Source organism: Bufo bufo, chromosome 5 (genome assembly GCF_905171765.1).
Source record: "Bufo bufo chromosome 5, aBufBuf1.1, whole genome shotgun sequence".
NCBI lineage: Eukaryota > Metazoa > Chordata > Amphibia > Anura > Bufonidae > Bufo > Bufo bufo.
This window is the reverse complement of record NC_053393.1, coordinates 43,149,294-43,175,129: the sequence shown is the minus strand read 5'-3', so window position 1 is coordinate 43,175,129 and position 25,836 is coordinate 43,149,294. Positions and strand designations below refer to the sequence as shown.

The 25,836-nt window shown below is 43.7% G+C and overlaps 1 protein-coding gene across 1 annotated transcript in view; it reads left to right on the top strand.

Moving 5' to 3' along the window:
- Window positions 1–16,475, top strand: part of FER1L6 (fer-1 like family member 6) — a 240,040-nt gene extending 223,565 nt beyond the window's left edge. The window contains exons 39-41 of the mRNA XM_040431685.1: window positions 3,775–3,938; window positions 4,863–4,963; window positions 14,551–16,475. Of these exons, the coding sequence (XP_040287619.1) occupies window positions 3,775–3,938; window positions 4,863–4,963; window positions 14,551–14,731 (446 nt within the window). The 3' untranslated portion in view covers window positions 14,732–16,475. The remainder of the gene's footprint in view (window positions 1–3,774; window positions 3,939–4,862; window positions 4,964–14,550) is intronic.
- The last annotated feature ends 9,361 nt before the right edge of the window (window positions 16,476–25,836 follow it).

The window sequence follows — 25,836 nt, the reverse complement described above, 5'->3', positions numbered from 1 at the left end:
GGTCAAATGCCAACTTTGTATAAAAAAATGGGAAAAGTTGTCTTTTGCCAAGATATTTCTCTCACCCAGCATGGGTATATATAAAATGACACCCCAAAACACATTCCCCACCTTCTCCTGAGTACGGAGATACCAGATGTGTGACACTTTTTTGCAGCCTAGGTGGGCAAAGGGGCCCATATTCCAAAGAGCACCTTTCGGATTTCACAGGTCAATTTTTACAGAATTTGATTTCAAACTCCTTACCACACATTTGGGCCCCTAGAATGCCAGGGCAGTATAACTACCCCACAAGTGACCCCATTTTGGAAAGAAGAGACCCCAAGGTATTCGCTGATGGGCATAGTGAGTTCATAGAACTTTTTATTTTTTGTCACAAGTTAGTGGAATATGAGACTTTGTAAGAAAAAAAAAAAAAAAAAAAAAATCATCATTTTCCGCTAACTTGTGACAAAAAATAAAAAGTTCTATGAACTCACTATGCCCATCAGTGAATACCTTAGGGTGTCTACTTTCAGAAATGGGGTCATTTGTGGGGTGTTTGTACTGTCTGGGCATTGTAGAACCTCAGGAAACATGACAGGTGCTCAGAAAGTCAGAGCTGCTTCAAAAAGCGGAAATTCACATTTTTGTACCATAGTTTGTAAACGCTATAACTTTTACCCAAACCATTTTTTTTTTACCCAAACATTTTTTTTTTATCAAAGACATGTAGAACTATAAATTTAGAGCAAAATTTCTATATGGATGTCGTTTTTTTTTGCAAAATTTTACACCTGAAAGTGAAAAATGTCATTTTTTTGCAAAAAAATCGTTAAATTTCGATTAATAACAAAAAAAGTAAAAATGTCAGCAGCAAAGAAATACCACCAAATGAAAGCTCTATTAGTGAGAAGAAAAGGAGGTAAAATTCATTTGGGTGGTAAGTTGCATGACCGAGCAATAAACGGTGAAAGTAGTGTAGGTCAGAAGTGTAAAAAGTGGCCTGGTCTTTCAGGGTGTTTAAGCACTGGGGGCTGAGGTGGTTAAAGAGGACCTTTCACCAGAAGAAAGCCTCTAAACTGACTATACAGAAGTGTAGAGCGGCGCCCAGGGATCCCGCTGCACTTACTGTTATCCCCGGGCGCCGCTCCGTTCTCCGGTTATAGCCTCCGGTATGTAAGTAGTTAGGCTCCACCCACTTGATCCTGCCGTCGTCGTCTTCTCCTATGCCTGGCTATGAGCTGAGCGCTGCGATTGGCCAGCGCTACAGCATAGGAGAAGAAGACGCCGGCAGGATCAAGTGGGTGGAGCCTAACTACTTACATACCGGAGGCTATAACCGGAGAACGGAGCGGCGCCCGGGGATAACAGTAAGTGCAGCGGGATCCCTGGGCGCCGCTCTACACTTCTGTATAGTCAGTTTAGAGGCTTTCTTCTGGTGAAAGGTCCTCTTTAAGCCAGAATTTTGGAGTGCAGGCATGAGAAATTCCATCCTAGATCTTTAAAGGGGTTATCTGGGAATTAACATTGATAACATATACTCAGGATTAGCAGCCTCTTCCTAGGACAGTGATGTCATTGTACATCGGTCACATGGCCGAGTTGCAGCTCAGCCCCATTTAAGTCAATAGGGCTGAGCTGCAATACCAAGCACAGCCGCTATACGATGTTGGATGCGGGGTGTGATAAGCGCCTGGGAGGCTGTCGTGCTCACCAAACCTCCGGTGAGCGCCGCAGGTTCCCAAAGCAGCTGACCTGCGGTAAGTGGGGACGGGACTAGGACCCCCGCTGATGTGTTATTGATGTCCTGTGGATAGGTCATTAATATTATTGCCCAGATAATCCCCTTCAAAGTCTAAAACCATTGGATCCTGATTTTTCCAAATTTGAGCTAAAAGACCGGACATAGAAGGAGCTTCTCCCGTGATTTCTAAGAAACTGGTCATGACATTTCAAAGGACTATGTGACCCATAGTCCTTTGAAATGTCATGACCAGTTTCTTAGAAATCAGTTTAGCTCAGTTGAACTTTTAATAGCCATGAAAAAAAACATTGTCCAAAAGTGAACTACTTAATAACTCTATCACTAAACAAAGACATGTATAGGTATGAGAACTTGAGAGCCACCAAAGAATAGACATCTCCATTTTCATTTAGATATGGGTTAATCACTTCAGATTCAATGCCCCTGGTGATAAGAGTCTGGTGTAGTTTCCCTCAGATGTGGGGTTGGATCAAAAAAAGTTGACTGCTGACATTTTTGATCCAAGGTTTGTTTGCCAGTCTGTTCAAGGGTCAAAGCAGTTTCTCCTTTATTACAGGAAGTTAAGCAGTTTTTATATAATCAGAGAGGGGCATCCCCCCTGAGGCTCGTGGCATTGTTTCATTGGCTATAATACAAAAACAAGAAAAGGGATAACACTTGGCATCTGCGCATTGTGCATTATTTTACTAACTGTGGTATGCAAACTATGTAAATATCTAGATGCCAGCGCCATCTTGTAATGGCTTCACACTAAAAGCAGTACAGCATACGTCATATATGACAACAAGAAAGCGGGTCCTCTTGGGGAGGGTGAAACCTTGGTGCTTTGGAGTAGATAAGGCATTGTCTGAGAGCTGGAGTATATGGGAGCCATCTTAGCTGATTAAGAATGATATCCACATCTCCATCAGGTGCATCCAGCTTCCGGCATCTAGCGTTCCTATCTGGAGTGGCTCCAAATCCCTGGAGATATGTCTACACACCCTTAATTCAGTAGATATGGTGTTTCCATACTGAATATCTGTTTATTATATGTACTTATCCATATTTACATATACAGTACAGATCAAAAGTTTGGACACACCTTCTCATTCAAAGAGTTTTCTTTATTTTTATGACTATGAAGGCATCAAAACTATGAATTAACACATGTGGAATTATATACATAACAAACAAGTGTGAAACAACTGAAAATATGTCATATTCTAGGTTCTTCAAAGTAGCCACCTTTTGCTTTGATTACTGCTTTGCACACTCTTGGCATTCTCTTGATGAGCTTCAAGAGGTAGTTCCCTGAAATGGTCTTCCAACAGTCTTGAAGGAGTTCCCAGAGATGCTTAGCACTTGTTGGCCCTTTTGCCTTCACTCTGCGGTCCAGCTCACCCCAAACCATCTCGATTGGGTTGAGGCCCGGTGACTGTGGAGGCCAGGTCATCTGGCGCAGCACCCCATCACTCTCCTTCATGGTCAAATAGCCCTTACTTTCAAAGTTTTCCTAATTTTTCGGCTGACTGACTGACCTTCATTTCTTAAAGTAATGATGGCCACTCGTTTTTCTTTACTTAGCTGCTTTTTTCTTGCCATAATACAAATTCTAACAGTCTATTCAGTAGGACTATCAGCTGTGTATCCACCTAACTTCTCCTCAATGCAACTGATGGTCCGAACCCCATTTATAAGGCAAGAAATCCCACCTATTAAACCTGACAGGGCACACCTGTGAAGTGAAAACTATTTCAGGGGTCTACCTCTTGAAGCTTATCAAGAGAATGCCAAGAGTGTGCAAAGCAGTAATCAAAGCAAAAGGTGGCTACTTTGAAGAACCTAGAATATTACATATTTTCAGTTGTTTCACACTTGTTTGTTATGTATATAATTCCACATGTGTTAATTCATAGTTTTGATGCCTTCAGTGTGAATCTACAATTTTCATAGTCATGAAAATAAAGAAAACTCTTTGAATGAGAAGGTGTGTCCAAACTTTTGGTCTGTACTGTATATTATACAGATCTTGATTTTTTTTTCAGGTTCAATGGAATTAAACCTGAATGGATTCCATCGTGGAGCCAAGACAGCCAAAAGCTGTGACATAGGTATGGCCACCACCTTAAAAGATGATAACAAGATCTCAATATTTCAGCAAAAAAGAATTAAAGGGTGGTGGCCATTTGTGAAGTCTGGAGAACTGACGGTAAGTTCTGTGTAATGCTTTATGAGACGTGATGAGAATACATTACATACATGACTTTTGATTGACGAGCTGGTTTAAAATTTTGCCCAAATATACAGCATTTCAGAAATTTGTCAAAACTAACCCTATTTGTGTTGCTTACTTTGTATCCATCTCTCTACTCTCCACTGCTGCCCCCAATGGCTGTATTGACAATAGACAGGCAGTGTACCCATCAGTAGGTGGCTAACAAATTTTGCATAGAGCTAAACTAGGAAGCAGCCTCTAAGAGGTTAACTACACTTTAGTTTAAAACTCGCACAAGGAGGTATGGACTTTTCCGAAGTGACCATCCTAGAGTAGTTTACAATTGCTTGCTAATAATCAGAATGATATCCGGTTGCATAGTCATACAAGGTTGACACCAGGCAGGAATATTTAGGTAAACTGGTATGTGATGGGGCAGGCAGGCAGGCAGATGAATGAAGTCCAGAAACAAGCGGTTAGAACCAAATAAAGAATAGTGTACCTTCAGAGAACACAGGAACAAAAAGAAAAAAAGAACCAATTGCTCAGGCAGGGATGTGATGTCAGGTATAAGCTGAGTATGATCTTTACTTTACTCCTGCTGGTCCTTTCAGAGGAGGACTGCAGCGCATGTACCACTAGAGGGAAAAGAATGGTGGCAGTGGTAACGATGAACAGCAAAGGATGTCCACCATGGAGGTCCAACACATTACACTTTTTTCAGCATTTCGGTCTATGATGGATGGATCTGTAATTCACTTGACTATAAGTGTGGTTAAAACTGTAGAATGAGTTTTTTAGTTGCATTGGAGAAATGATCAAATAAACAGTAGCTCTGCAAGTAAACTCAAGAAAAAAGTAATGAATTATACACTTTGAAGCTATCCTTTCATCAGCCTTATTATTACATTTGTCCAGGGAAAAGTAGAAGCAGAATTTCATCTGGTCACAGCAGAGGAAGCCGAAAAGAATCCTGTTGGACGCGCCCGAAAAGAACCAGAACCATTGGATAAACCAAAGTAAGTGGCAATAGGTTTAAAGCACAACTGTTTTGGAAACCACCAGTGATCAGCTCTAATCTGCCGAGGTTCTAGCAGGAAGTGTCAATTTCCCCTACAGTGTCACCACAGGGCAAATGAAGAATTTCATGGTTCCCAATGAAATCGATGGGATGTCTATGTAATGCATGGAAGTTCAGTCCTCCAGAATTAGATATTCTCCACTATGGGTTATTGTTAAATGTCTTTAATTAGTGAAGCTCCTTTGTTTATTAGGTATGAGAAGATTAGATTAATCTACATTGTCCCTTTAAGTCAGTGATCTTAACCCACAAAGACTTCAAGAAGCCAGGGACCAGTTTAGTCACCTTTATAAAATACATATGATGTTAGAAGACACAAAATGTGAAAACATTGGCAATCCCCTCTAAGATTCCCCATTACAATCACAATTTACCCCTAGTAGTCAGAGCAGAGAGACAGAGAACTTGGCGCTGTCTGGTCTGGTTACTCCTGGCAAGAACTCGTGGAGGACTCTCCTCTCAGGAGGAACTTCATTGTTAACAAAACTTGTGGGGAAACTGGCCTAAGGGTCAAGAAAAGGTCCTGTAATCAATATCCCCCAACGCTATGAACAGCGATATTCCTGCTGAAACGGAAAAAGAAAAGAGCGTAAAATAAAGAACGTGATTCTCACTGAGAAATGTAATGATTGAGGGATGAAAGAAAAAAAATATGCAAACTCACTAAAACAACACATCAAAGAATATCAGATAAAGAACTGAATCTCCTGCCATGAAACATTCAGGTTTTATCATCTACATATTTATAGTCACATAGGGGGTCATTTATTATTAGATATACGCCAATTTTTCGCGTATATCTGTTGCAGATTCAGTCGCAAAGGGGATTTGCGGCCGAATCTGCAACAGATATACTCCAAAAATTGGCAGCCGAATCTGCAACTTTTCCCCGCTAACGTAAGGTCTAAAAAGGGGGCAGGCGTGGGTGGGAAGCTGGCGGGTCTCATTTATCATTTTCTACGCCGGTTTTAGGCCTCATGCACACGACCGTTGTTTTATTCTGTGTCCGTTGTTCCGTTTTTCATGATTTTCTGCGGACCCATTGACTTTCAATGGGTCCGTTGAAAACTTGGCTAATGCACCGTTTGTCATCCGCGTCCGTGATCTGTGGTTCCAGTCCGTCAAAAAAATATAACCTGTCCTATTATTTTCGCGGAAAACGGTTCGCGGACCTCTTCAAGTCAATGGGACCGCTAAAAAACACGGAGGCACACAAGATTGTCATCCGTGTCTGCGTGTCCGCGTCCGTTTTTTTCCTATCATTTGCGTGGCAAACCTGTCTTAGATTTTTTTAAACTTTCCTTTATGTCTGGTGGTCCTCCAAAAATAAAGGAAGACACACGGAAACAAAAACTGAAATGGATCACGGAACAACGGAACCCCATTTTGCGGAACGGAGCACAACGGTCGTGTGCATGAGGCCTAAGATGTAGAAAATGATCTAAATCTAAGACAGCAAGGATGCTGGTGTAGATTTAGGCCAGTGGTGGATGCGCCTAAGTTATGTAGAGGCCGTTACCTCTATATAACTTTAGGCAGATCAAGCGTCAGCGCAAGGGGTATTAAAACTGGCGTCTAAAAGGCCGGTCTTAATAAATGACCCCAATAGTCTGTAATTTAATGGGACAATCTGATGTTGTGGGTAATTTTAGTGTGATTCAATACATTTAAGTCTTTAGAAGTGAACTTATTGAAGGGATTGTCCACCTTTTAATAAGTGATGGTTTATCCTTGAGATAGGCCATCACCAGGTGATCACAGGGGTCTGACACCCCGTCACCCTGCTAATCAGCTGTTCAGGGATGGCTCCAGCATTGGAAGCAGGCATTTCCATCTCCTTTGTAGCGGACTGAGCTTGTCACTGCAATGTTGCTCCGAATAAAGTCAACTGAACAGTTTATCAGCGGAGTTGTGGGGTGTCGGACCCCTGCTGATCAACTGGTGATCGTCTATCCTAAGGATAGGCCACCACTTAATAAAATGTGGACAACCCATTTAAGACAAGCATTTTATGCTCCAGTCTTAATCAGATGTTTTCCGGAGTAAGAAACACCACATTTATTAAGAAATGCTTAAAGGGATTCTTAAAGCAGTGCTCCAGACCAGGCAGTGCTCCAGACCAGGCATTGCTCCCCAAAAAATATCAAGGAGCCATTGGCTCCTAACCTGAAAAATTTAGGAGCCAAATTAACATTTTTGTTGCCAAATTAACCCCTCAGGTTTGGCACCTGAGGAGTTAACTGCTGGGGATCGCAGCACCCTGTCATGGAGGGCAGGTGTCGGGTATGTAATACTGCTGCCGACACCCACTGCCTACCCTTAAATTAATGTGTTAATTATATTCATTGATGGCGCAGTGACCACAGTCCCTCCCCTGCCCTGCAGTGCTATCATTACCTCTCCGGTACACAGGATTTACACACCACCAGACCTGCAGCCGCAGATTTCTCCTTCCCCCATTGGGCCACATCAGGAGTAAGCCCCTCCCAGGCTGGTCACGTGGCCTCTCCACTCTCTCTCCTACCATTTCCTGTGTCCGGAGGATGTTCTTCCCCCGCAGCAGAGGCAGACCAAATAGACCTCAGGCCTGTAGCGTAGGTGATCGGTGGCGGGGCAAGGAATTATTGTTTCCCATGCCCCTCTGCAATATTCAGCTACAGCGCTGCAGCCCTGTCGCAAATGGCGACAAGTCTAAAAAGTCTTGTCGCCATCTGCAAATTTTAAGCTTTCTCCGAGACCAGGATCATCTTTTCATGTGGGCAGGCAGGTTGAAGAGGTTAAAGGGGTCATCCAGGATTTTTATATTGATGGCCTATTCTTAGAAAATGGCTATCTTACGGTCAACTAAAACTAGCCAGAGGTGTAGAGGTGTGAATATGTCAGTAACATACACAAGATGAAGAGAGAACATTAGACATGTAAAGCCAAACTGCATTTTTAATTTGTAAATGAAGTACAATATCTTCCTACAATCTAGGTAGGAACAACTGCATGACAATCAACATGCTTTTTGGGAGTTATCTACAGTCAGGTCCATAAATATTGGGACATCGACACAATTCTAACATTTTGGGCTCTATACACCACCACAATGCATTTAAAATGAAACGAACAAGATGTGCTTTACCTGCAGACTGTCAGCTTTAATTTGAGGGCATTTACATCCAAATCAGTTGAACGGTGTAGGAATTACAACAGTTTGCATATGTGCCTCCCACTTGTTAAGGAACCAAAAGTAATGGGACAGAATAATAATCAGGTGGATGTAAATACCCTCAAATTAAAGCTGACAGTCTGCAGTTAAAGCACATCTTGTTCGTTTCATTTCAAATCCGTTGTGGTGGTGTATAGAGCCAAAAATGTTACAATTGTGTCGATGTCCCAATATTTATGGACCTGACTGTATGTGCAGAGAGTAGGAAGTGAGAGAATGGGAGTGCCAGAGGTGGGTGGTAGTAGTTCTCAATTTGGCTTTGGGTCCTTCCTGGTAATCCTTGGGCAGCATGCACAGTTAAGGGAGGGGCGGACTCTTTGTTCCTCTCAGGGCACACCCTGGTACTTGGGGTTCTCCTACCTGGTGTCAGATGGGGTAACCTTAGTGTTGGGTGCAAGGCAGGAGCCATTGGAAGCTCTGCAGCAATGCAGGTGTTGATGCATGCAATGTGGAGGCCAGCTTTGCAACAAACAACAATTCTTTACTGGCAATAAAGTTCTAATGCATCTCCTCACAGTAGTTGTCACAGTTCAGATGATGCATGGACTGGCAGATCTTACAAAGGTTGCAATTTCCACAGTTTTTTCAGTTCTACATGCTGCAAAGGTGGTAGACAGGGCTAGTTTGAGTCAACCTTCCTGTATCTCTACTTGTTTATCCCAAACACATGCATCCTGCAACAGTGGGGGAAACACTTCTCTTGTTACTCTTTTCTCTATCTCAATTACTCTCATTTCTATTTTCTTCTCCAAAGCAGCAGTACAAATTTCCCACTACAGGGTGTAGTCCTTAGCAGATCCTCCGTCTGCTTCCAAGATATGTCCAGGCTCCTAAAGCTTTACATCTCCTGGACATGTTTGCTGTGTAGTCCAAACATTTCACACAAGTTCTCTCCATATTCTCTTTTGCACGCACCTCCTTTCCAAAACTGGTATGCTTCAATATGTCTTCAACCTCAGAGGCAGGTTGAAGGCTCTGTCTTTAAAGCTGGCTGACTGATACCTGAAGACTGTTCTCTGCTTCTTCTCACTGCTCTGTCTCACTCTCAACTCACTCTACTCCTCCCTATGGGCAGGGTGAAGCAGCCCCACCTAGTAATGTCCTGTTAACCCCTTCTGCAGAATACACAGGAAATGCACAAAAACACTTAACCCCTTTTAGCAGTTGTTAGTGGGACACTGCAAATGCAAAACATTTTCTTAGGTTTTCCATTAATTCAATGGAAGAAACAGGAGACACGTTCAGCAGCAAACTCAGAGCTATTTGATCTTATAGAAAAAAGGATCATGACAATAATATAAAAAATTAAGATCTGTAAGTACAAGTAAGAAAACTCTACGGCCCTGATTTATCATACCTTCACTCCAGAATTCTGGCATCAAAAAGTCTCAAAATAGGGCTTTTGCAACTTTTTTGCACTCGCTTGCGCAAAATTTATGCGATTGCTCATAATTTTGCGACGTACACCACTCACGCCAGTTTTGTAATATGGGTGGAAAAGTGGGCGTGGTTAGCTATGTTAATTTATTTCACTCCAGATTTATCATTGAGACTTTTTAAAAAGTCGCAAATAAGTCGCAATCTCACTCCAGGAGCAGGGTGGAGTAGGAAAACTGGAGTAGCTTCTCTAGACAGAAGTGTTAGGTTTAAGGACAAGCCAAATTTATCAAACAACATGCAACATTTGATAAATGTGGCACAAAGTCCTCCAACACAGACTGAAGCAAAACTGACTTCAAATATTCTCCTAATGATAAATTCCCCCTATGTAAAAATTAATTTCAATAAGTCGTTAACAAAAGCAGCAGGTACTCTGGTTATTCATTTATTTCCACAAGGAATGAATATACCGTATTTTTCGCCCTATAAGACGCACTTTCCCCCCCCCAAAAGTGGGGGGGAAACAGCAGTGTGTCTTATGGGGCAAATGCTGCGATTTTGCCGAATTTTCAATGATACACCCGCCGCGATGCCGCGCGGCGGGTGTATCAGCTGTGAGGGAGGAGGGTCTGGGGGTCGGCATCTGCTTTTATAATGACAGCGGGGCCCGTGCAGTGACTGTATTCTACTACACGGGCCCCGCTCACTGTATAATCGTATCTGTAATAGTTAATTGTTATGTATATAATCGGGTAATCAGCGCCTGTATTACTTACAACTACAAGCGCTCGGTAGGTAGCAGAGAGGAGGGAGGAGGCGGGCCGGGAGGACGGGCGCTGGCAGCGTGAGTCACTACGTCACGCGCCTGCGCCGCCCACTTTATGAATGAAGGAGGCGGCATGGGCGCATGACGTAGTGACTCACGCTGCCAGCGCCCGTCCTCCCGGCCTGCCTCCTCCCTCCTCTCTGGTACCTACCGAGCGCTTGTAGTTGTAAGTAATACAGGCGCTGATTACCCGATTATATACATAACAATTAACTATTACAGATATGATAATATACAGTGAGCGGGGCCCGTGTAGTAGAATACAGTCACTGCACGGGCCCCGCTGTCATTATAAAAGCAGATGCGACCCCCACCCCCTGTATTGAGGGTCATTGACTACAGGGACACTGTTATGGAGGGGATCTGTGGATGACACATAGTATAAGATGCTATATATGTGTCATCCACAGATCCCCCATAACAGTGCCATCCAAAGACCCCAATAAGTGTCACCCACAGATCCCCCATAAGTGTCACCCACAGATCCCCAATAGGGGTCACCCACAGATCCCCCTTAAGGGTCACCCACAGATCCCCCTTAAGGGTCACCAACAGATCCCCCATAAGTGTCACCCACAGATCCCCCATAAGTGTCACCCACAGATCCCCCATAAGTGTCACCCACAGATCCCCCATAAGTGTCACCCACAGATCCCCCATAAGTGTCACCCACAGATCCCCCATAAGTGTCACCCACAGATCCCCCATAAGTGTCACCCACAGATCCCCCATAACAGTGCGTCACCCACAGATCCCCCATAACAGTGCTACACCCACAGATCCCCCATAACAGTGCGTCACCCACAGATCCCCCATAACAGTGCGTCACCCACAGATCCCCCATAACAGTGCGTCACCCACAGATCCCCCATAACAGTGCGTCACCCACAGATCCCCCATAACAGTGCGTCACCCACAGATCCCCCATAACAGTGCGTCACCCACAGATCCCCATAACAGTGCGTCACCTACAGATCCCCCATAACAGTGCGTCACCCACAGATCCCCCATAACAGTGCGTCACCCACAGATCCCCCATAACAGTGCGTCACTCACAGATTCCCCATAACAGTGCGTCACCCACAGATCCCCCATAACAGTGCTACACCCACAGATCCCCCATAACAGTGCGTCACCCACAGATCCCCCATAACAGTGCGTCACCCACAGATCCCCCATAACCGTGAGCCATCCACAGACCACAATTAGTTCAAAAGCACACCTTTTTGGTTCAAAATATATTTTTTCTTATTTTCCTCCTCAAAAACCTAGGTGCGTCTTATGGGCCGGTGCGTCTTATAGGGCGAAAAATACGGTAATTAAAAAGAGTTTATTTTCGAGTTTAATCAAAGACAACCAGTGACTACAACCGCAATTTCATTTAAAGGAAAGGGCAACGATTTCTAGTAACTAAGTATTATTCATAGAATATACAGTATATGACCCCATAATTGTTAAGTAAGATTTATAAGGAACGAAAATCAAGCAGTTGGAAATGAAAAGAAGAGGCTGCCGGCTATATACATATGATATGGAGTTGCCCAAATGTGCAATCTTATTGGAGAGAGATTTTTCGTGCTTTAAGTGTAGAGTCCTTGGTATCCCTTCCACTTGAATTGGAGGTGGCTGTGTTTGGCTGTATTCCGCCATTAGTTAGGGAAAAAAGAAAAAAAAAGGGTCTGGACAAGAGGCCTTATGGCGGCGAGAGTTATCATCGCAAGAGAGCAGGGTTCTGATAGAGCGCCCAATATTATGGAGTGGAAAAATGTATTAGTAATGATTGAGAGGTTTGAGGCATATGCAATAAGTAGTAATAATGACAATTAGTTGCTGTCGAGCAGTGCCATCGTCCGGGTGGGGGGGTGAGGGAGGAGAGAGAGATGAAGATAACGCATACACCCTTTGGGAGATCATCTACGGCGCCTACCGAGACAACCAACATGGGGGGGGGGATTGGGGGGGTGGTTCGTTTAAGGTGGGGGGTAAGCTAAGTTACACAGACAATACGTGGTCTGAGTTAAATGTACTGTGGAGTCTAATGGGGAGTCGTGGAACCCCCAAGATAGAACAGATTATTTATTATTGTGGTATTGTTTGTGTTAATTACGGTATACTACCTGTCACACTGAATGTCTTAGCAGATTATGTATTGTTGAACTCAGATTTTGTATTGTCAAACCTAATTTTAATTTTGTATTATGAAAGGAATAAAAAGAAAATATAAAAAAAAAAAAAAAAAGGAAACCTGTCATCACTTTCTAAGCCTATTTATCCACTCACTTTTCTATAAATACTTTTTAATACATTCATAATGATATTAAAATCTATTCTGGACAAACTATCAGTTCAGAGAAAAACCTAAAATAAATGTTCCCGCCATGTATGTAATTGCACCTTAGATGAGTCCTGTCTCCTCCATGCTTCAGAGATGAGTCCAGCGTTCTCTGACTCTTGGAGTGCAGCCACGCCCACAAATGAATAAGACACACCCTCTACGATTGCTCATCGCCACCCCTTCTCTGCCAAGTCTCGCAGCTGCGCAGTATACATTATATGATCAGTGTGAGATGAGGAGTGAGGCGACTGGTTTTGCACATGCGCGGGATTTGGGACGTGAGTTCGGGAGGAGGGTAGGATCTTTAGATTCTGTCACTCATGTAACGGGAAGTGGGGTTAGGAATGGGAAGTGATGAGGTAAGCATTTAATTTACATAGCTAGAAAAAAGCGAAAGTGGACTGTAAAAAGAAGTACTTGAAGGTGTTTAAAAAAACTAAAAACCCTCTTTCTATCCTTTCCTTTATACGTCTGCTGACGCTCCAGTTTTTTTTCAAACTATTCCACATATGTCTATGTGATATCTCATTGGGTATTGTGTTTATTTGACTTAACAAATTGCCACTGCGAGACTTTTCGCTTTACTTTGTGTAACCTGTTCGACAACTGATTCATGTCTTGTCTTGAATTGAAAAATTGAAAAATTCTAAATAAAGAATTTATAAAAAAAAAAAAAAAATAGGATGATTTGGGGGGGGGGGGGGGGACTATCTCAGGAAGCCGATGATTCTTACGTTTAAAAACCGGTGACAGGTTCCCTTTAACGCCACTGATTTATTCATAGGGTTGTTAATCACAGTAACCCATTATTATAGTGTATTATAATTAATAAATGTAATTTGCTTCCTTTCTGTAAAAGAAAAATACTGTAAGCATCAGGTGGCCATTAAACCAATTATAGTCTTTTCTTGTAATACTACTCCTGTCCATATGGTGTGCTGTTAACAGGAAACAGCTGTGGGCAACAAGATGCGCTGTCCACTTTTATTCAGGCATGTCCTCTGGATAGGTCATCAGTATCTGATCGGTGGGGGTCCCGCTGCTTGAGAAGGCACCGACGCTCCTGTGAGCACCGCTGCCTTCTCCATGCTCACCAAGCACAGCGCCATACATTGTATAGTGGTTGTACTTGGTATCATAGCTCAGCCCCATTCACTTCTATGGGATGAGCTGCACCTAGACCACATGACCGATGACCATGTCATCACTTGGCCTAGGAAAAGCTGAGAGAAGGCAGTGAGAGAAGGCTAGCGCCAAGTGCCTTCTCAAACAGCTGATTGGTGGGGGTCCTGAGAGTCAGATCTGCACCGATCAGATACTGATGAACTATTTAGAGGATAGGTCATCACTATTTAAGTCCCGGAAAACCCCTTTAAGTCCTCTGCTTTGGACAAATTCCTACAAGACCACCAAAACCAGCTTAGACACTACTCTCCATTTTCCAACTGATGTCATCTGTTGGACACGATGGCTTCCTAGTAATGTAAAAAAAGGATAAGCGGCACTACAAATTCCAACATGAGAAAACCGATACCGTTAGTAAGGGCGGTGGTGCTCGCAGATAGAGATCCCGGCCAAGGGTCCCATCATCAGGTAAAAATATACAAAAATCCGCAGCACTCCTCCATTGATAAAGATCAGAGGGGGTCGAAACGTCGCTGTAGTCATCAATGGAGAAGTGCTGTGGATTTTTGTATATTTTTTCCTAGTAGATAACGGCACAATCTCTATTTACCAAACTATTGATGATATTTTTGTTTTGTCTTCCAGTCGCCCGGACACGTCCTTCAACTGGTTTGTCAATCCCTTCAAGTGTTTCTTCCACCTGATCTGGAGAAATTACAAGAAATATATCATCATCGCTCTGGTCCTGCTCATTCTAGCTCTGTTCCTTGCCCTATTTTTCTATACACTGCCCGGTGCCATCAGTAATAGGATCCTAAGTGGGTGAACATCCTACAGTGGGGGCTCTGGTGGAGTTAAAGCAAGAGGGCAACCAAGGCCAAGTGGAGCTCTATACCCAAGTTACATTATAGTTCTCTCTGTTAGCAAGTTAACACCAGGCAACAAATTTTGCAGGAGTTCTCTCTCTATTGCCCAGAAACTTTCCTTTCAGGAGTTCTGCAAAAATCATTGTATAAAGCTGTATAAATCTCTATGCAGTGAGCTCCCTCTAGTGGAAGCTGCAGGTACACAGAATTAATCATTTAGCTAGATGATTTTGTCGGTGATTTGTATATCCATGTAAAAAAAAAGCAGACCTTTGACCCCTAGAAGAATTCTTAATCTATTCAGATGAAATAAAATTAAATTTTAGGTATACTTTCCTGCCATTATCCTCTTACCTATCCTAATTCGTGTAATGATAAACGATACAATTCTAAAATATCGAAGAGCACCTGTTAGCAGGATCCACCCTATCAAACCAGACCTACTGGTACGGTTGGCCCTGCTGGTTAAAATTATACCGTTTCTTAAGAAAATAGTTTGTCGCATTCCTGAGGAAAAAAGAAGACGTTTATTCTTCATGCCAATGAGGACTTTAGTGCACCGAGGGTTGTGACCAGCACTGGAAAGCTGAAGAGCTAAGGCTCTACCCCTTGATGCTCAAGTCAGGTATCATTTTAATCAGCCAGATCAACCCTACTAGGCAGTAGACCCGCAGACCTATAAAGTCCCAAGACCCCCAGGCAGGGGTGCACCTAGCCTTTCTGCTACCTGAGGCGAAAACTGAAACGGCGCCACCCCAAGTGCCAATTTCTTAACCTAACCCCTTTGCCACAATGAAAGCGCTCATTAAACATGGCCCTTCCGCTTCCCCCCTCTTGCCCCTACATGGTGCTGCCTGAGGCGATTGGTGGTGCACCCCTGGTCCCAGGGATGATATTTACGCATAACCATGGATAATTGATATCAATATTAAATCCCTCATCACCCTAGACCACCAGAGAGACTACATAGTAATGGCCATCACTCTAGACCACCAGGGATATCCCTGTACCTCCCTTAATTTCTATGTAAAAAAAATGTGTGACATAGTATGTTAAAGCTGCATGGAGAAACAGCTCTATGGACTATTAAGGATATTGCTTCTGTTGTACTGATTGCACAAATTCTGATCCTTTCAGATGTAGCCAATGCTGACCCACTCGCCCTGTACATCAGTTTCCTGATTCCTCAAGAAATATTACAACGTGCAATAATATAATGTGCAATGAATTTGTGACAACATGCTTGTAGTAAGAAAGCTGCCAATACTTTCACAGCCAGTAAATACTACAGCTGTTAAAGGGGGTTAAAGGGATGGCCTGTCCTCAGGATAGGTCATCAATATCAGATCGGTGGGGGGCCGACAACCCGCACCCACTACTAATAAGCTGTTTCGGGCAGCCACAGGTGCCAGAAACTATACAGTGGACTGAAGGCTCCATCTAACGTGTAGTTTCCACCGCTGGCATACCGCATCTCAGCCCCCATTCACTTGAATGGTCGTGAGCAGCAGCACCCCAGAACGGCTCCTACACAATGTATGGCGCTGTCTGCTTCTGGCTTCATTCACTGTATAGTTTTCTGAGCTGGTAGCTGTCCAAAACAGATGGTTGGTAGGGGTACTGGATATGTTGGACCTCCACCAATCTGATACTGATGACCTATCCTAAGGGTAGGCCATCAATATCTAAGTACTGGAAAACGCCTTTAAGACATGATATATATGCTGCTCCGACCTGTATTAAAATGTTGTAGAAATATATTTTTCAAAGTCTGGTTTCTTTTCTTATAATTATTGCTAGAGCTGTAATCTCTTCATGTAGCTGTAACATTTTTAACAGCTTTTGTGTCCATAGCTCCAATTCAGAACTGTGTGTCTCCATGACTACAGACTACAAACAATGTCTATGTGTAGTCTGATCCTGCAGTCATGTATCTCTCCTGACTCTTACTAACCTCCTCCTGAGCACTTTTCCTACACACCGTGGCTACTGTACTCTGAGATTGTTGGCTTTATAGACCATGATCCTAGAAGCAAAGCCTGTTGTACCTGGAACCCCCTGCTCCCTTCTGTAGACCACAATGTGGTGTAAGGGATCGCTCTCACATAGAGGGTTGCGATCACAGACTTCTCCTCTGACAACAGGGTTCAAGTCCAAAAGGTGCTTTATTGTGGCACTTCAGCACCATCACACACATAAACATAATAAATAAACACCTGCCCGTCTGGGCTCTACCTAATATATGTGTTGTCTCTACCTCACCTATAGAGCACCGTTCACACACAGGATTAGATCCGGCTTCCTCAGCCATATACGGTATAGCAGGCTCCAGGCTGTGACCACACCAGCACTCTTGGGGGAAGATGGTCCAGAAGTCCCGACTCTGACTGTGCGACCCTCTTTCTGTAGGCGTCAATGGGCCCCCAAAACTTCAGGCCTTACAAAGCCTCGTGGCCCCTTAGCCCTCCTGGCTGAGACCACACAGAGCCTCTCAAGCTCCCCTCTCTCTCAGGCTTCCTCAGCCTTTCTTTCTCCAAGTCATACACATGTAAGGGTGTAAGCATGATTCACCAATGCTATTGAATGTAAAGTGTATTATGCCTGCAATGTCTCTCTTCTGTCAATAGATGGCGACAAAGTACATACACTCACCTAAAGAATTATTAGGAACACCATACCATACGGTGTTGGACCCCCTTTTGCCTTCAGAACTGCCTTAATTCTACGTGGCATTGATTCCACAAGGTGCTGATAGCATTCTTTAGAAATGTTTGCCCATATTGATAGGATAGCATCTTGCAGTTGATGGAGATTTGAGGGATGCACATCCAGGGCACGAAGCTCCCGTTCCACCACATCCCAAAGATTCTCTATTGGGTTGAGATCTGGTGACTGTGGGGGCCATTTTAGTACAGTGAACTCATTGTCATGTTCAAGAAACCAATTTGAAATGATTAGAGCTTTGTGACATGGTGCATTATCCTGCTGGAAGTAGCCATCAGAGGATGGATACATGTTCTCATTCTGTTTACGCCAAATTCGGACTCTACCATTTGAATGTCTCAACAGAAATCGAGACTCATCAGACCAGTCAACATTTTTCCAGTCTTCAACAGTCCAATTTTGGTGAGCTCGTGCAAATTGTAGCCTCTTTTTCCTATTTGTAGTGGAGATGAGTGGTACCCGGTGGGGTCTTCTGCTGTTGTAGTCCACCCGCCTCAAGGTTGCGCATGTTGTGGCTTCACAAATGCTTTGCTGCATACCTCGGTTGTAACGAGTGGTTATTTCAGTCAACGTTGCTCTTCTATCAGCTTGAATCAGTCGGCCCATTCTCCTCTGACCTCTAGCATCCACAAGGCATTTTTGCCCACAGGATTGCCGCATACTGGATGTTTTTCCTTTTTCACACCATTCTTTGTAAACCCTAGAAATGGTTGTGCGTGAAAATCCCAGTAACTGAGCAGATTGTGAAATACTCAGACCGGCCCGTCTGGCACCAACAACCATGCCACGCTCAAAATTGCTTAAATCACCTTTCTTTCCCATTCTGACATTCAGTTTGGAGTTCAGGAGATTGTCTTGACCAGGACCACCCCCCTAAATGCATTGAAGCAACTGTCATGTGATTGGTTGACTAGATAATTGCATTAATGAGAAATAGAACAGGTGTTCCTAATAATTCTTTAGGTGGGTGTATAAAGTTACAATGGAAAAGTTCAGTATAGAAAAGTTTATATATGTTTTACCTTTCAAGGTTCAAATAATGTCATTTTTGAGACTTAGTAGGACACTCAGGAGGGTGATAGCGAACTGTAATTTCAGACTTGAGGCTGCACGAAGACATTAACTTACTTGATCACACTCTCCCTGGAAGGGTAGGAGTTCCGGTGCAGAGGAGGAAGTGGAGAGACGGGGGCTGCCTGGTGCTTCTGAGGACTTCAAGAGCGAACCCCTGTGGAGCCAGGAAGGGAATTGCAGCTCACAGGGGAGACGGACATCAGCCCTGTGACGAATACCGTACCCCGACTGACGTCGGACGTCAACTACGTAGAGCCAGTGAGATACGGTATGGTCACGGGTTACCAAGGTGTGATGTTACGCCCTCCTGGAGGAGCAGGTAAGGTCAGCTTGGTACAGTGTTTACAGACTCCTCCTGTCCACACAGGCACAGAGAGGCAACAACCTGAGAGAGCCTTTTCACTACCCCAGTGAAACAGCGCATTCTCAGCCCAGGTATACTGCCACCAGTTTTTTGTTTGATATAAGCCCGGTCCGCTAACGGGATTATATAGGGTATGAAACCAACCCACGGTAGCATATTACTAGGCCGAAACACGGACGTGGGGATTCATGATCGAGATACAAGACAGCACAAGATTAAATTATATATTTAATCGCCTTAAGGGCTCACTAGAATTAACACTATATACACAAAGAATATATACAGTGGTCTGAGGTTACAAATACAGATGGCGTGGTACAAACAGGGTTAAGCAGAACAAAAGTCAGTTTACCAGGTATAGGAGTCCTTTGGGTTGTGATGAGTTCTTAGCTGTGGTCACATGGGAAGCAGTGATGTCAGCTGGTTGCAGGTCTCTCTAAACACATGGCACAATGTGACCTCCCTTCAGAGAAAGACACGCCTGCTTGCTGGCACAAGCCTTTTAACCTGTAGCCGGCCCTCTGCTGGGCTGGCAGCACATGAGCCACAAAACTGATTAGGGTTCATGGCTCCAGACCAGAATGCCACAGGGAGGTGGTTCTGGGACCAATGCATCCGCCTGGGTTCCAGCTACCAGTGGAGTCCAAGCATGGTACCGTTATTTGGTTTCTGTGGGGAGATATGTATAGTTGGCATCCCACCACCCAACTATGACCACGGGGCTGTTCATCGTGGCCACAGGGATGGACGGGTGATTCATAATTGCTTATGAATCGCCGGTTCCATGATGTCTGATAATGTTCATTGAACTGGGGAATGGCCTAGACCTCCTGCAGAGAGGTTTTTCCTGTTTCATTAGCTGGGTTCCTGGCTGGCTGAATGGAAAAAAGGTGGCCTGCAAGACGTTCTCTGCCACTTGGCTGGGCTTTGAAGCAGGGCCCCCCTGTGGAGTTCACTACCTCTGCTATCTGACAACTGATGGCTGGTGTGGGAACATGGCTGACATAAAATAATAATCCATATTCCTCACAAGCCCCAAGGAGACACTTGTAGCGCCAGCCCCGGGAATCATGTGACTGTGATGTCCGGTTCTCAGTGGACCAGTGGATCAGGGAGAGAATGCCAAGAGTCCGCCTAAATATCCAAGGAACTGTAATTGCGGCTTAGCCGCGTCATATCACATTGCACTGTTCCAGTGACACTTTGTGACATATATAAAAGCTGCAGGATACAGACTTCACCTTCTTCTGGATTACAAATAGTATTGCACAATACTTACTTAGGGTGCACCCCAACGTTATAGCTTGCTCTGGAACATTCAGGCGCAGCCAGGCTGCTTTATGGACATCAGGGAAAAGTTTCAAGTACTGGGTTAGTGTTAGGCAGTATTATCCTTACTGTGTGTTTATGCTCTGTTACCATTCTGTTTATGTATGCTCAGCTACTTGTTCACTGTAATTGTTCAGTAAACGCAAGTGTTGTAAAAGAACCACTGTTTGTGTCTGTGTGGCATTGTGTACCCTCTGAATCTGTGGGCCCAGCCCTGGGTCTTCTTTAACACAGAGGGTTGTTTTATTGATTACAGCAGCAGGCCTCACCTGCGATCACCTCCGGCAAAAGATAATACATGTAGTGGGAGGGTGTGGACTGGCAGATCCCACTACCAAACCTATCCCCCAGTCCACTTGAAATCCAGCCCAGAACAACATCTAGACAAAACTGTCTTAGCAAACTACACTTTGCTGAAACCACTGCAGCTTTCTGGATTTCAGTTATCTCACCCAGTTGAGGTATCAGGGTGGGATATACATGCAGCGTACTCAAGTTAGGTTTAGAAATGTTCCTGGGTGTTGTAGTGCAATAGACACTAACCTGAGACGGCTGACTCTCTGCAAGGGCAGGTGATGATGAGAAATGTTCGTGACGCCAGTGCCAATTAAACGCTGATAGCAGGAATAACTGAGGAACCACGTGATGTTAAAGCAGAACTCAAACTTTAGTAGTCATCATTTAGGGACATTGACGGAAACGCAGTTCCTTTGCAGACAGTTGATTTTCAATACAGTTGATGCAGGCAATATATGTATAGCAAGGTGACATTCAGAGTGTTAGACACAGGATTTGTAGTACAGGCGGCTTGCACTCTATTCCTGACTGATCCTGGAACATAGAAACTCTTCTCCAAGGCCCAATACCCTAGCTCTGGCGTATATCCTTGGTTTTATCTTTATCAAGTACCTGCCTCTGTCTCTCTCTCAGCTTCCTCAGGCTCTTTAATTGAGGGGTTCCTGCTTCTGCATAGGTGAACTCAGGAGGGGAACCTTCTCTTTGAATCTGGAACCCGGTTACAGGGACTGCAATACCCTCTCCTGGTCTGCAGGCTTCAGGCCTGGACTTGACTCTGACATTGTCTAATCTCTGGTTAGACTAGACTATCAACCTTAGACTGACTTTCCCTTCCCTGACTGGGCCTTATATAACCTAGGGCTCTCTAGCTCCCTCTAGTGACTCAGAGCTGGAATGACACCCCTAGCAGGCCTGTACATGCAAGTTTCACAGTAACAGGGAAATACATAGCATTACAGTTTATAAAGATGACTTATACCAACTTCCCCATAAATAAGGGGGGGAACGACAGCACACAAGTGACCCTTCTGTAGTGACGGGCATTACAGTCCCCGTACACTACATACATGCCTCCCAGCACTGTACACTGTACACATCACCACAGTGGATATAAAAATGATAGTCATAGAATTCATAGGTAAATGTTATAAACCTGCTGATAAATTCTTATTACAGCATAAAGTTGCGAAAAGGGCAAAATAATATAATTTTAGTGGAATATAAAACATTTTATCACCTGGCTCCGGTCTCCAGGGGATCTATGACTCTTGAATATGAAGATTCCTATACAACAAGAGAATTTTCCGTCTGTCTCCCAGTAGTTAATGCCTCTGTTTCATTGCTTTTCACTTTTTTCATGTTTTAATATTTTTTTTTTCCTTTTTACTGATTTCTAACAGGTAAAAAAAAGCCTGGATAAACCTTGTGGGGGCTCATACTCCAGGGTAGGGGAGGTGTTTTCTCACCAGCCAGGAGGGACCATATTTACAGAAACCATTTTACAGGTTGCTTGACTTGACCCCTTATTTCATATTAGCTCCCTCTGGTGGATGATACTGGAAAATATGAAAAATTATTTATTCATTCATTACTGTATTTATAGGGTGCACCTGATTATAAGACGCACCTAGGTTTTAGAAGAGGAACATCAGAAACAAAATATTTTTCAGACCCCTAAATCAGACCCCTAATCTTCATCAGACCTACCTCAAATCTTTATCAGACCTCATATAAGACACCCCAGTCTTCATCAGACCTCAGTTCAGATCCCCTAATCTTTATCAGACCTCAGATGAGACCCCAAAGCTGTATCAGACCCCCAAATCAGACCCCTGAACTTTATCAGACCTCAACCCCCCAATCAGACCCCCAATCTGTATCAGACCTCAGATCAGACATAAAATAAATGAAAAAATGAACTAATCTCTTCCATAATGGAAGCACTCATTAGCTATCGCTTTACAAGACCCACTGCCAATTTCCCCCCACTTTTGGGGGGAAAATGTGTTTTTTAAAGTGAAAAATACGATCATTCATTCATTCAAATTAACCCTTTGAATTGTAAAATGCTGTGGAATATGTTGCCCCTCTATAAATAAGGCTTATTAATAAAAAGGTCAATATCCCCCCCCCCACTAGAGTCTAACTAGAAAATGGTCAAAAGTCAATGAATTGTCCATCAATTGTGCTGGTGGTTCTGTGCTCTGGACACAAACCACTTCTTCTAGGGGCCAAGAATAACTTTGGCAAAAGCCTCTACCAAAGAATTGGCACCAAGGTTGGCTGTGCTCAGGCTATTTATACCTGTATGATGTCATAATGTGGGACTTGTCACAGTGGCTAGACTGATGACATCACCGTGGTTGCAATGATACAGAAGTCATAATGGATTCCCCCCCATTCTTGCACATTTTGCAGACACACGCACGTCATACATGGACGTCATCCGTATTTTTGGTGGATCCACATTTTGTGGACCACAAAATACATACAGTTGTGTGAATGCCCCAAAGGTCTCATGCAAACGAACGTCGTTGTGGACCTGAAAAACACAGAGACCGCATTTTGCAGAACGTAGTTTGCCAACCATAATAGAACAGTCCTATCCTTGTCCATAATGCTGACAATAATAGGACATGTTCTATTTTTTTGTGGAACGGCCATGTGGACATACGGACAAGGAACGCACACGGATTCATTTTGGGGTTTTTTGCTGCCCCAAAAACAGAACAGACATGGACAAAAAATAAGTTTGTGTGCATGAACCCTAAACAGGGATATGCCACCAACAAACAATGAATCTGTATGGGGACGAACAATCATAGTAACGATCATTCATGCCAACATAGAGGAGATGATTCCTGCATGTAAGTGCAACTTAAATGACTGAACTGTTCACTCATGATCATTGCCCTGTGTATCGCCCCAAGTAGCTGGGAGACACTGCTCTGTCAGAGTTGCTTGATTGGGGAAGGATATCTTGCGGTGACCTTATTCCCTTCCCCCATTTAAACATCTGTATTTCTCATCTGAGGGTGCACGAATAGAAACCTTGTGGGTAAAACGCTGTCCTATTGATGTAATTGACACACTGTTCAGTTCACAAAGAATAAGCATTGATTGCTTAATCTATATTACCCCTATATTAATCTATATTACCCCTTTAAAGAGCACTTGTCAGCAGGATCGACTCTATTAAACAAGGTGTTATTTCTGGTAGGGTTCATCCTGCTGATTAACATGACACCTGTCTTGTGAAAATCGGTTTTGGCGTTCCCGAGAAAAAATACTTTTATTCTTTATACAAATAAGGGCTTCAGTGCACTGAGGGGCGGAGCCTAGCCCCGCGGTGCGACTCAACGTTCCAGTGAAAGGCCCCGCCAACTCTGTGCACTGAAGCCCTCAGCTGCATAAAGAATAAGTCTTTTTTTCTCGGGAAAACCACAACCGATTTTCACAAGACAGGTATCGTTTTAACCAGCAGGATCAAACCTACCAGGTAGTATGCCTGGTTTGATCCTGCTGAAAGGTGCTCTTTAAGGGTGGATCCTGCTGAAAGGTGCTCTTTAAGGGTGGATCCTGCTGAAAGGTGCTCTTTAAGTGCCAGCCAGGGGCTGACAGTGACTTATCATAAGACGGCACAAGGAGTGCCTACAGCTGGCGTGTACAGAATGGCGCCATACAGGGCAACATCAGACTTTAGCGTATTAGTAATGTATCCACCCTCCTGTCATAATGTATTTCATGCATCCAGAGCTATGTCATCATAATCCCTAAATCCATAATCTTTTCAAGTCCCCGAAAAACTGTAAAACTACCTCTGAAGAGCAGCAGCGGAGGTTTCTGAGGATTTTAGAAGGAGCAATATTAAGCTACTTTGCATTTAGTTGAAGCCATTATTTAGGGCGTTAGATCTCTGGCCAGCAGGTAAACAAGCGTTCCTCTCCTCGGTGATTAACGTAATTCCACGTAACCCACAGCAATGGCTTTCAAGATTCTGGAAAGAAAAATTCTTAATTTATGAAGATCAGAGCAATGCCCGGGGAGGGTTTAGATCTGCATTATGCTTTGCACATATGGCAGCTCAAATCTCACTAAATAGCCGGAGAGCATTCACTTTGCAAACCTTTCATGTGAATAGATTCTGGTTTTCTCAGTGGCCGGAATTTTGATTTGCGTTTTTTAATATTAACAGCAGTATAACGTGAAGAGCGCTGTGTACTTTGTCAGTACTCTCCCACATTGAGTTTAATTATCGCAGTTAGTGATAACCACAACCTCTAAGAACTAATAAACCAGTTATAAAATACTATACCAGTTTTAGTAACTACCACCAATAATTCTGGAGCATCTGTTCTTATGACTCTCTGTTATGCCATTCCTCTATTATTACTGCTTGAAGTTCTGAATGAATTACTATCAGTCTGCAATGAAGGTCCAGATGGGTGTTACTAACTGGGGGGGGGTCCCTGCACAGTCTGACACTCTCCACTGCTTCCAGTGTGAGACTTCAGGAGCACCCCTTTCCCTCCACAACTGATGACACCCATCTGGACCTTTATTGCAGACTGCTGACAATTCATACATTTTTGTGGTAGGAATAACAGAAGAATGGTACAACACAGAGACATATGAATAGATGCACCAGAAATGTTACAGCATGAGAGGTTAATGTGATGCTTGTATGCACCTTGTCTCTCAAAGGCTGTGTGTGGGGAGGTGGGAGTTAATTGGCCAGCCCGACCATTAGTAACTGTAATTAGCGGGTAGCCGTCGCCCCACTTCTTCTGAATCCTGTGTAGGCTGAGTGAGCAGCAAGAGAGAAGAGTTTAGCAGGAAACTCCTGTCCTGTGAACTAGGAGCAGCAAGCAAAGAAGCAGCATTTTTTTTTTACCAGCCCCTGAGGAAGAAAACTGCTGGCTACAACAGAAACTTTAATGGCCTCATAAGGTAAAAACAGCTGAACTTTGGCTATAGACTTCCTTGCATTTTGGTTAGGGCTATAAACCTCAGGTCCTTTAGCATACCGAAGAGTACAGACTGGGCATCTGGCAAGACTGCATCCCACTGAGGATACTGTGGAAAAATACTGATATATAGAGTGTGTGAGAGGAAGAGTGCGCCTCTTGGCCGAGTTGAGGAGATTGCATTGGTTATCTGTAAAAGGGACTTTGGGGGAACTTTATGCTGTTTGAACCCCCTACACACAGCCTTGAGAAAGCACCTATGCAACGCTGTGGGGCTATTAGTGTGAAACTGTGTATTTGCAAGTTGGCA